The sequence below is a fragment of the Platichthys flesus genome, chromosome 7 (assembly GCF_949316205.1).
Source record: "Platichthys flesus chromosome 7, fPlaFle2.1, whole genome shotgun sequence".
Lineage (NCBI taxonomy): Eukaryota > Metazoa > Chordata > Actinopteri > Pleuronectiformes > Pleuronectidae > Platichthys > Platichthys flesus.
In genome coordinates, this window is record NC_084951.1 from 14,015,074 (window position 1) to 14,027,956 (window position 12,883).

At 45.4% G+C, this 12,883-nt stretch overlaps 1 protein-coding gene across 2 annotated transcripts in view; it reads right to left on the bottom strand.

The window, feature by feature from the left end:
• The window catches only part of samd11 (sterile alpha motif domain containing 11), a 59,968-nt gene extending 55,517 nt beyond the window's left edge, over positions 1-4,451 (bottom strand). Inside the window, exons 1-2 of one of the 2 annotated variants that reach the window (XM_062392943.1) lie at positions 3,325-4,451; positions 2,061-2,152 (exon numbers count right to left, since the gene is read on the bottom strand). In XM_062392943.1, the coding sequence (XP_062248927.1) occupies positions 2,061-2,152; positions 3,325-4,027 (795 nt within the window). In that variant the 5' untranslated portion in view covers positions 4,028-4,451. The remainder of the gene's footprint in view (positions 1-2,060; positions 2,153-3,324) is intronic. The other variant, XM_062392944.1, reaches the window with a different exon arrangement.
• Between the last annotated feature and the right edge of the window lie 8,432 nt (positions 4,452-12,883).

A 12,883-nucleotide genomic window follows, 5' to 3' on the forward strand; every position in this document is an offset into this window, starting at 1 on the left:
TAACTTCCACCGGTTCCGAGCAAGCAGGTGAAACGTCTTCCTGCCAGCTGCTGCACCTTTTTTTTTTTTTTTTTTTTTTACGACCGTTTGCCTCGTGCCTATAGCGAAACAAGATCACTCAAAGTTCAAGCCTTCAAACTTTCAAAATAAATGTCTGCATGAGGTAATTTGTGTCAGTGGGCAGGCATGTAGTGTGTGCATGTGTGTGTGTGTAAGAGTGTGTTTGTGAGAGAGAGCTCATCAGTGAGGGAGTGCTGGCTGCCATGCCCTGAGGGAAGTCAGTGGGGAGAGAGGGAGACGCCAGCACAGGCCATACAAGTCCCGCTGCCCTCCCTCCTCCGCCCTAACCCTCACTGCTGCCTCGCACTGAACTGCCAACATACTTTGCTCGCGTGTGTGTGAGTGTGTGTGTGTGTGTGCCACAGTGGTATTGGTGGGTTCGACTTCAAGCTTCACCAACAGACAAGGCGAGGAAGTGAGGGAGAAAAAGGCCACACCGACCTTAATGCTCTCATCTCCCTGCTTACGTCAATAACAAAGTTTTACTGTCGAAGCTATAATTGTAAAGGAACTGTGCAAGCCCTTGCAAGCCAGGAGCCGATCACTCTGATATCGGTAATGAGGCTAAACACAAGTAAACATGCTCAGATTTTGAAATCCTCGTGAAAAAAATAAGAAAAATAGGAGATGAGCATTTCTGCTTTCTGTTTCCACTGCCCCCTGCCTCCCTCGGGAGACTCGTCTTGGCTGAACCCTATGTGTTGGGGTACAGGTCTTCATTCTTGGCTGTGAAAAATGTTACCTGTTTACCTGTATCACTCAAACACCTCCGGCTTATCTAAACCACCTTTGCCTTGCGTGCCTCGCACACAATAATCAGCAGTAGCCACGCTCAGTAGCTCGCTAAGCCTCTTACACCCTTCCCTCAAGATTAGTGCTTGGGAGCGACGACAGATGCGCTTCGTGGCGATAAAAACACACACACACGAAGGCAACACACACACATACAGGCTCTCACAACCTGTGTGAACAGATTTGGCGACAGTGAGCCGGCGGTGTGCTTGCTCATAACTGACACAAACACACACACGCACCAGAGCGGTGATGCCGTCTCCGTGACACACCTGCAAGGCCTCGAGGTTTGGCATCGTGCCCCTGGCCGAGCCCCGGGGGAAGCACAAGGCAAACAAAAGTTCAACAGCCAGGTGAGGAAACTGATTCAGGAGGACAGAGGAGCCGAGCCAACGAGCCAACGAGCCCCTTACGTCAGGCAGCCATACTGAACAGCTCACTGCCTCCGAATAAAAAAAAGGCTGCTTGATACTCCTCGTCTGTGAAAGGCTGAAAGTGGATTTGAGATTCATGCTGAGAAAAATTATCATCAAAGTTGACACGTGTGCCTGTAGGGGCTTCACCGTCAAGGTTACAAAGAGAGAGACAACGCTCCGATATTCTCACAGACACTGTTTCATGCATGTCGAGCTGGGTGACAGCACAAATATCACAATGAAATATGTGTGTGCCTACAGTCCTGCTTTCAAATAGGCTGAAATAAATCTAAATTACAGAGCAGTGATCTGGTCTATGAGAAAAATAAAACAATATATTTGGATGGTCCACACATATCGTTACTTTTCCAACAAATCTGTTATTTTAGTTGAATAAATAAATCTAGATTACTCGATACAGCCACCAAGTAGGGGAAGGCCTTAACCATTAACTTAACTTTGGAATTAAAAAAGTTCTTATAAAATGCTAATTTCAGTATATCGCGATATTATTGTACCACGTACCACACCAGTCTTTTAACACTTATACATGTAATATATCTTTCCTCGTGCATCGAGCTCTTTGACGAGTTACAACCTTCAACAGTGAGAAATCCCGACGACCATGTTGACAACCCAATGTATTTTAAATCCTACATAACAACTGCAGGGAAGTCAAACACAATCTAAAATATCCTGATCCTTGTTATCACACTGTATTAACAAGTTGACAAAAAAGAGGTTGCAGCAGAGACAGCAGGTATGAAAGATCAAGACGAGAAATATTCTTACCACTGGAGATGAAATTCGACAACCAGGACAATCGCAGATTGGAGGGTGCACCTGTAAGATTCCTTTTGACATGAGCGTCTTGAGACTCTTCCCTGGAGAAAGAGAAGAAAAGAAGTGACTTTCAGGGAACGTGTAGAAATATGTTCAAACTCATCGCCTGCATGACACAGAATGAGTTAAGGCAACATCAACAAGCTTCAGAGAAGAATCCATCGTCGCCAAACTTACAAAGTTTATAAAAGAAATCTTCACAACAAATAATCAAATGGATAACAATCAATAACTGAATACAGTATAAAAGTTGAGGAGTCAGTACCTGGAATTTTCTCTTAACGTTTTGCCATAAAGTTTAATTCTACTAATTTTCCTACCCATGAGATGAGACAGCAGAGAACTGTCATCAGTCTATACAGGAATCAGCATATTGATCTATCAGGCATCATTTTTGACCTGGGGACGACACCCCCCCTTCCCCCCCCCCCCTTCCCCCCTTCCCACCTACACACACTCACACACACACACACAGATACACCTTAACTAGTGTCTGCTCTCCCTGAATAAACTAGCGTACGTGCGAGTGTGTTTGTGTGTGTGGCGAGTGGGTGGGTGCGCGCCTCATGCGTAATTATGTTTAAAAATCCTGTGCCGTGAATGTCCGCATGAGATATCTCGGAACGCTATAGTTGCATTGATGCTTAAAAAGAAAAACACCTGTAAAAAAAATATATATATATATATGTATATATATATACTTAAATATTTAGTTAAATGTTTGAAATTGCTCGCACAATGGTAACGTTTAACCCTGAGTTTGGTGTGAAGGAGCAAACTTAACACAACATCTCAAAAGACCGAAAATCCCTCCATGTCATACAAGTCTCTTCACCCATGCACAAGTGCAGCTTCACTAAACGGAACCACTCATCCCATAATGACACAAAAAAAAAAAAAATTATAACTGTTACACACTGCATTAACTATGTCGGCAACTTTTCACCTCAGCTCCGGCGCAGTCTACTCCAGATGCCCCGGGTTTAGTGCCCGATCGCAGCCCAAACTCTGTGTCAGAGCCCCGGAGTGTTCTCGCATCTGTCTCCTTACGCACCGACTGCTGCTGTAACCCTTTCACTCCAAAACCCGGCACCCGACCACGACACCCAAGTTTCTACCCAGAATCGGCTGCGAGTAAAAAGGGGTTCAGAGCCGGCGGTGAGGTGTCCCTCTCTGCCCACGAACCGCGAGCACACTGCCGGTTGTTTCTTACCTTTGTGTCTAATACTCCGTTTCCAGTCTTTGGCAGTCTCCCGTCCGCTGACAAACTGGAACTCATTGGGGGTGAGCCACTCGCCCCTGTATTTAATTGAAGGTCCTTTGCTGCCTTGGCACAGTTTATTGATGTAAAGCAAAGCCTTGTTTTCGCCGCACTCCACCTCGATGCACGGCTCCCCGTTGTCGAAGAAGGGCTGGAAGTCGGGGATGGAGGAGAACCTCTCCAGCATTAAGTCGTCCGTGTGATGGTGGAGATGCTGGTGATGCAGCGCCGAGTCGTGGAGCCCCAAGTACGCGCGGTGATGGGCGAAAATGTGGTCGTAGGGCGGCGGATGCGGGGTCACCACGGGGATGGCGGTGGCATTTAAAGGGGCCAGGTATTCGGACTGGTTAAAGGCGGTCAGTGCCATGTCGTCTCCATCCAGCCGCTCCTTCTTGATGGCAGGCATGGTAGTGGGAGCCGCGGCGCGCCGAGAACAAGTGAGAAGCTGCTCGGCCGATCCAACTTGAGCGTCCTCTCCGCCTGCGAGCTGGGCTGAGCCAGACTTGGAGACGCGCCGCTTGGTTTTACGCAGAGCCGCCGCGTCGCCGTGAGACAGCGGTGTGTCGAAGTTGCCGGATAGATTCCCATTCAGTAGTTTCCAGCTCGCAGCGGCGACAGCGCTCTCCGCCAGCCTCGCAGATCCAACCTCCCACATCTAATCACACTCGCAGTGTTAATACCTGACGAGCTGAGCAGCTCTGAGCCGCGGTCATCATCATGCAACCTGCTGTGATCGTGACCGGCCGCAGCGACGCGTCCTGTTTCTTACGGCTCTGCCTTCAGGGGGGGGATTAGAAGTTAAAAAGGCTTTTTAACAGTCTCTGAGTGGAGCCACCGTTTTTCTATGAAATCTTTCAACTAAATCGAAAAAATCAAATCCTCAGTTACTGGGACTTTCCACGTGGCCAATCTCCCATCCAATAAAAACATATCAACTAAAAGCAAATTTACATTAAACCTCTCCCGTTAGGTTAATTAAACTAATGTGGCATTAATAATAACAAACACGAGCCAGACACATGAGGCTCGCGCTATACTGCTCCAAATTTGTGGAGTTGAAAGTTTTGGAACGAGTTGTTTTTAACCCCTGTGTGTGTCGTTGAAGTCACGCTGAAGTTCACAGACCCAGACCAAACAAGATTTGCACTCTCCGCCGCTTCTCAACTTGGCCCATTTAAACAGCGGAGGCTCGGCGAGTGCCCCGGAGAGCAGGGGGGACTGCGAGGGACGGCGCCTCCCGGGCCAAAGAAGAGGAGGCAGCCCTGCACACGAGGAAGTGAGGAGTCCTTTTCAACCCACATGCAGCTGAATGTAAAATTTGAGGAAGCTCCTTTTCCATTTAAGGTTTACAGGGTCGATTCATAGTTATTTCAAGTGAAGCACTTTCGCTGAAACAAGTTCCCACCAATAATTTCCGCTTATAAAAATCCTGTCTAAAAAAAGATCATCGCTTATCTTAAATCACACATCCGCCATAAATTAGACTCTCATCTTTAACCACATTTTCCAAAAGCAAATGAAACTTTATGACTAAAGCAGCGAGGTCTGGGCAATAAAATATGTCAATGTTTATTGCGATATAATTTTCGTCAAAGCAATCTAATGAAGATTCAATACCAATATAGAAGGGATGCATTGTGTAAGCAGGGTGAAGGAGTGTGATTCATAATGGATCTACCTTCAGATTTGTAAACTATTTGGCTGTTTAAGTGTTCAAATCAAATCAAATATACTTTGTACTATTGTCCCCTTGGGGAAATCTTTCTTGTGCTAAAGTGCTACAGCAGCTGCAGAACAGTACATTGTGCAGCTAGCAACATAAAACAGTACACAAGTACATATGGTGTAAGACCCAGAATAATAAAGCAGACTAAAAGCGAGTTGAATATTGCACCTGCTCTAAAAACACTTAAAAAGATTAAACACAAAAAAGATATAATGCTTAAAAGATGAAAAGCCAAAACTGGCCTTAAAACCTTAAAAGTAAGGGTAAAATGTGCCAGACATTAACACTATAGACTGATATGAAAATGTTTGGCCATATTGCTCTGAAATCGCTTCACAGACCTTCAACTTGAATGCAGTCGGCCTGGCCAGGTCACAGTTCACCAGATCTGCCCATGACATCAGCAGCCGGTTGGCACGCCGGGTGTGTGATGTTCTCCTCTGTGTCTAAATTAAAGCACATATTTAGTTCTACTCCACCTACTGTGACACCACCTTGTCCTCTCTCACCCCCGGAGACGACTCACCTGCCTGCCGCTGCTTTCGAGAGCCACGCTGCTTAAATGTGGAGCTGTTGCTGTTAAACCCTACCTTAAAAATATTTTTACATAAAGTTATAGTTTCAAACAACTGAAACTTGAAAAACCTGCTATATTTGAGGGGTTTTAGAGTATTTAAGAGCTCTGTGAAACCTGTGGATAATCAAGTGCAATCATTGTCTACTATACTGCCTCTTTAATAAATGTAAACAGTGGTATCATTGTAAAATGCTGAGTTAAATTGCCCAACAGCTGTTATCAATGACAACAGAGTCAGCACGGCTTGGAATTAATTATCTAGGTTGCGTTTTATGCTGGTAACTGAGGCTTGTCTTCTTGCGGAGGCGGGTCATGGAAGTTCTACGTCGCGACTGGAAAAACCCAATCATCACGCGGTTCTCATTGTTCTCAAACATCTGAATTTCTTCCCGTCCAGACTAAACAGCTGCCCCGACGATTTCAAGCTAAAATGCAGGTTCTCCATTTTTTCCACAATTCCAGAGTAGTGTGGATGCCGGGCGTATCCAAATCGACAACAATATGGATGTAGCCTTAGTGCTCAGATATGACTAGGCAGGGAGAAGTTTAGCTTTCAACTGGAAAACTAGTGGGTCGGTGGACAGGTGCTGTAGACGCTTGTGATTCCTATAAGAATGAAGTGAGGTTATTTTCAGGAAATAAGTTTGATCTTGTTTTTTTAACTTTTACATGGACCGAAGTACGACCATATAACTCTATTTTTTACCAAATTTGGGGTTTTGAGACAGTATTTTCCAAAGAGCCGATCACATGTGTAACTTGCTGCTGCAGAGCCTCGTAACTGTGGAGCCATATTCTCTCAAAGCACTTTCTCTCCACACTGTCTGCAGGGCATGTTTCCCCAGAGCTCCTGGAGCTGGTGAGCAGGATCACATCTGACCCCCATCAGTGGAGAACCACCCAGGTGGATCCACCGCCGACACATGGAATAGCCATTCCGGCAGCAGAGGTGGGGTCCAAAGCGCTGTGTGTTAGGGGCCTATAAATCAGGCCAAACCGACTATGACACACACAGAAAGGAGGCACACCACACCACAGGCGGAAGCGGCGCACGGAAAAGGCCGGAGACCACAGCCCGGCCAGGACTGGTATTATACCTCCAGCCAAGACCGGGCAAACACACGGCAGACATTTACAAAAACACTCTGCCAGGGACGTCACCAAGGATGATGACGGATAATAGATTGACACGTTTCCCTCTGGAGCTGAGGGGCTGTGGTGTGTGAGGAGGAGGTAATGGAAATAGTGGAAATGAGAGAGAAAGCTGATTTTTGAAATCACAGCCAAAGAAAACAAAAGAGTGATTGGATATCTACCTTTACAGTGAACACAGACGTACAAATAGAATCGAAAAGCAACATTTTTCAACCCAGAGAATAATGTCACTTCCCACATGTTGGCAAGCACACTGAGCAATTGCGCTGACATAAATCATGAGCCGCTGACATTTATGGCGCATGTTTGCAGAGCCGTTTCTAGGAAGTGGAACGCTGCGTTTCGGCCGGGGAGCTTTTTGATTGTCTCTCTATCAAAGCGGCGTTCGCCACATTGAAATGTCTCAGTGGAAACCTTGTTGTTGCATGTGTGGGCGCTGGAGGCTGCACCATCGGGAGAGCCCTGACGAAACTAGTCATAGAGGGGACACCCGTGCCCACTCCTGCACACCCACACCCCGTCCCTCATCGTGAGTCACTCTCGGTGCCTCATCACGGAGGAGTTCCCCAAACTCGTACGGTGACGACACTTCAACTTTCACATCTTCAAAGAGTGGTTCGAGTTAACTGAGTCGATTTTTCCACCAGGCCTCATCTTTTTTTTGTTGATAGAAATATGTGATGTGATGGGGAAACCTTGTTTAACCTTTCTACAGCATAGATGAGCATTTCTTTTTACTACAGTATAGAAGAGTCCTGTTACAGGAAACACCCAGTCCTGCTCTGAAACCCCATTAATTTACAATTTATTACAGAATTCCAATAACAGAAAACGGTATTGTACTCCGTCAATAGACAGTTACTTCTGTTTATATGTAGTTTATCTGAACTCCCATGGCACAAGCTAAAGATTTTTCAAACCTAGACTCAATTTATAGGTATTCAATTAGTTGTGATTTCCGATTTCAAAGCAAAATGGATTTTACAAGACAATGTAAACGTCATACACTGATTATCGGAAACGGTAAATGCTTTTTCTATGGTACATGTTTTTATCCACCTGTTAATGCACTGTACACGTGAACAAGGTTACTGTCTACAGCTGTCACCCATTATCTGTACCGCTGATCCTTGAGGGTGGCATAGCCGCGGAGCCTCCCAGCTGACATTGGGTGAGAGGCGGGTTACCTGGTTGCTAGCACCACACAAAAACAACCACACACTCTCACACCTACGGGCAATATACAGAGTCCAGTTCACTCAACCGCAATGAACATGTCTTTGGACTGTGGGAGGAAGTTGGAGAAAAGCTACACAGACACGGACAGAACATGCAAACTCCACAGAGAAAGATCCTGTCCAGCCATCAGGCTCAGGCCGAGAACCATACTTACTGTGGGGCAACAGTTCTAACCACTGCACCACCTTTCCCTCTTTAATAAAACTTAGTAATATATAATATATGATTGACTAATACAAAACCTTCATTTAATTACAATTTCCTTTTCAGTATCGAAATACTGTATTTAGATGTAGCTGAATGTAGAGTATGTAGATACAGTTATGCTGAAGACTTGTGGATAAAACTGGTTTCTATAAAATCATCCATTTAGAAGTCAAGGTGACATCAACAATGTGCCTGTTTACAAGGCAAATGTATTTGTATTGATATTAGAGAGAGAAACGGTTAATGATTCCATTTGAAAAGCCACAACCTGTGAAGATGATGAGTATAGGGGGCTTTCATACCTTGTCTGGTTGAGACTATCAGAGGTTTCAGTTAGATTGAACACAAATAACAGGTGTTAAAGGTTCCTCCTCCCACCACAGTCTGGACGAACACAACAAACTGACCAGCGGAGGTGGTGTTAGTCCAGATCAAACTGAGGGTTTGCAGAGTGAAACGTTTTTTTTGGTGATAGTTGTGACGTTGAGATCAATTGTACAAGGTAGAGGCATCATCAAACAAAAGAATGAGAAGTGAAGCAGCGTGCAGGATGGCTTGTAGTCTTCAATTCCGACGATTATGTTTGAACGATGAAGACCTTCATTTAGCTGATAATGACACAATTGTAATATCACAGCGGCTACTAAATCGATGAAATGAACCGGTCCAGTCATGTTCTCCATTCAAAGAAGAAGAAAGACAACAGCGGGTTCGACCAAATGCGGATTTCAGACGCACTCCGAGGTCAAGTATAGGACACAGCCTATGTAGGTGATGACGACAGGATGTAACAAGTAATGTAATTTAGTGTAATTCTTTAATGCACTCCATAAAACTCAAAATGAAACTGAAAGTAACCAAATGTAAACAATATAACAACGACAGGAACCTTAGTTCAGACTTTCAGGTGTAAAATGATTTTAAAGGATTAAAATAAAAAAAATTGCTGGCAGAAATGTGTATTATGTTGATCTCCTGATAAACAAAGTGATCGTTGTAGCACTGGTGCTATCGAGATATGCTTCAAGACCTTTAGCTCCGCAGTGTTTCTCTGCTGTAAAAAAGAAGAACCAAACAGTAGTTCACTCCGGGGCTCGGTGACGTCAGGCCCCAGTCTGCAAACCATAAAGGATGTTTACTGAAAATGTGGATGACGGTAACTTGGCCATGTAATGAGGCACAAATTCAGCCCTTCCTCCAGGACGCATTTCATGTCCGCCGCTTCCTCTCACCGGCCGGCGGGAACCCCCCTGACGCGGCCCCCGCCTCTGCGCCGTTGTTGGCAGCAGCCCCGGAGCCGCAGCGCTGCCGGCGGGGGAGAGAGGTAATAAATAACCCGGGGAGAGGAGCGGAGACCGCCGGGCGGTGCACAGTCTGACCTGACAAATACTCACTGGAAAACCATCAGAGAGCGAGAGCCCACCCCTAGCGCTTGGAGCCAGCCTTTCAGACATGAGCTGCAAAATATATAGGCCTGGCCACGCCGGAAAAAAAGAGAGAGAAAAGAGAGGAAGACAGGCAGGAGCGTCTCCCTCTCTCCCCCACATCCACATCCAGACACCGCCGGAGACACGGCGAGAGTAATTAACTATTTAAAGCACAGTATGAATTTCGGCAGAGAGCGGAAGGCTGCAGCTTATGTCTCGTCCAATTTCACCAAAGAAACACGAGACACTAAACACACAAGAGGAAGTTCGAGAAATAAAAGCAACTTGAGTTCTGCTGGAGGTGTTTAGCCAGAGACTGAACCAGGTTCTAGTCAATTTAACTCATGAGTTATACTTGTGTACACTTTGGAATTGGATCTTTCTGGGGCCTAAAACCTTCAAACATGTTTTACAAACATCCTCGTTGGAGCACAGATACAAAGCGTGAAGGGCAAAATTTGAAAATAAAGTATATTTTCTCACCTACATAAGTGTTATCCACCCATACAAACACTCTGACCAGATTTGACGTGTCAGTCTGATATTTCTCAGTGGAAAAATGGAGGTGAATGGGATTTAATTTGTGGTTCTCACAGTAAAAAGTAAGTGGTGTCATATAATAACCAATAAACCTCACTGTCAACAGGTTTCACAGGTTGCTTTTGGTCCAATGTAAACTGTTGATGTTGAGGTCCTTTGATGATCCAGAGTAATGGGTAAGTCCTGTAACATCTCCGGTAATGGGAATGACCCTGATGCCAATTTTCGACATGTGTTTGGGACCTCGAAGAAAATCTAATTCACTCCCATTGTAATTGTGTGTTTGCATAGAATCAAAAGCAATTTTCAGACATGAGCTCTGGACATTTTCCAGAGTTGGCCTCTTACATATGAGATTGTCTGGGTCAGACAAGTCCACAACAGCAAGAAAATATCCGCGAAATTCAGGTACGGGTAGCGCCTGGGTAGAGCATGGAGGAGGCAGGAGGTGATGTTTAAATCCAACACCAGTAGGGCCTTTATCCCAAAAAGCTTTTCAGATTTGACGTCCATTTTTGGGTCTACTAGATTTATGGAGATATTTGTAGTCCGTCACGTGTAATGAAAGTAATACAATATGCCCACTCGCTGTGAGTTTTCTGGACATTTTCCTGCCTGTTTTCTCTCATGGGTTCTTTCTCGAAAAAAGACATTTACGTTCTAACATACAGCCCCTTCAGAAAATTTCAGGAAAATGAGAGTGAGAGTTCAGTGCATGTCTGAAACCAGCGTTGAGGTCAATTCTGATAATTTAACTTTCCACATTGCTAGATACCACAAAAGATGAGCAAGAAATGTATTTAGAAGAAACGACCCATTTAAATCACATATGTAGAGGAATAACAGGAAATCCAGTCAAGAAAATTATTTCGCAAAACAGTATGATTAATGTTCAGGGAAGATTCTGGTTATGGTAAATAACAATAGTAGAGATGCGCGAATCGGCTTGGACCTCATCCTGATCCACACGTGGGCTTGACTCCTCCACCCATCGCCAACCCAAAGGAATTGCTTTCTCCAATTTAGAGACCTGCATGCGCATGAGCATTCCAGAAATAAAGTAGCAACCCTTCTGCCAGGATTTAAACAACCCAATGATGCGCCCGGCTGCGCTGAATGAGCGCTCACTTGCAGAGCTCGTTGCAGGAATGCACACGATTCTCTTCGCAAGGTGCTGCAGGGTCGGGAATGAGCGGCTGTTTCTCCCAAAAAGAAAACATATTGTCCTGCGATGACTGATCCAATTGGCCTACTTCCCCCAGCCAAACCCATCCGCTATTAATCAGAAATGTAAATTTTTACCCGACCGATCTGCGGTTCAGCCGCATTTCCGCGGGTATAGCTGCTGTCTGCGCTTCACTATAGGCTAGGGAACGGTTAGGGTTGGAGTTCGTTGCCTAAAACAATTTGTTGAGGTTTGGCAAAGACTGTAGTGACAGTTAAACAAAAGAGCCAACATTTGACGGGACACACAACCGCTACTCCCCATCCACCACTGTGATTCTCCACACAAGCATACCTCAGCATCACTACGTAAGAAAATGACTTTGTATATTGGCGAAATGGACGTGATCCCTTGAGATGCTGTGTCGTTCGAGGAGATGACTGAACCAGTAATGTATCTAATATCTGTGGCATGATGAAGTGTCACATAGCTGTCGTTACGCATTAAACTGGAAATCAACTCGATTCTAGTTCACAGTCTTCATCCTCCCTCTGCGTTTCTAAAAAACACCTCTTATCGCTGTGCTGCTAGAGGAGAAAAAAGCTAGTCAACGCTTTTGCTGCAGGTCAACCTTCTGTTGTAGCTGTTAGTACTCATTAACTTTATTTGCTCCTTAAAAACAGTGCAATACCTTTGCTGACTCATCCTCATTTTATCTAGACATGGAACTTCTCAGAGGTCCTGGAGGGAGTTTAGCTCCCCTATGCAGGAATTTGAGGAATTTAATATCAGAAAATGTTTCAGGGGATCCAGTCTGTGGCATTCTGAGTGTGCTATGTTAGCAATCATGGAGGAGCATCGGGGAAAACAGTGGATCAGAGTGCTGAAATTCTGACAAGAGTCTTTGGAGAGCGCTGCATTTGGCATCTCAATACCCTCCATCTGGTGACAGTGCTAAACACCACATCAAATTTCTAAACTTTTCATTCTCAGTGTTCGTCTCTAATTGCTCACCAGGCAGTGTTTCGGGCCGCTGTGCACAGCCTCAGAACACCAGCTCCCTTTTCAATAAGTTAAATTTCTCCTTTTTTAAAAGTTTTTTTTTTAACAATGTCAGTACACAGAGACCTCTGCGCTATTTTTATGGTTTAACCCGGGCCTTAAGCTAAGTCTTCACCCAACCACTCGCCCGAAAAAAACAGTTTCAACACTGAGCGAGTACAGGAACACAGGGCTGCAGCTCCAGAATTTCAGAGTTGGCAAGCAGGCGGAGTAACATTAGACCCTGGAGGGGGCTGAGGAGGGTGTGTGGGGGGGGGGGGGGGGGGGGGGGGTGATTGTGCTGTCGTGCCGGCGCCCTTGGCCTCCCCCGGCTGATCTGGGGGGTCAGGCGGCTGTCTGTGATCCCACACAGCGGCTCTTCCACATGGGATTTATTTTCTTGCTGGATGGGCAGGCAGGCGGCCCAGGAGGAT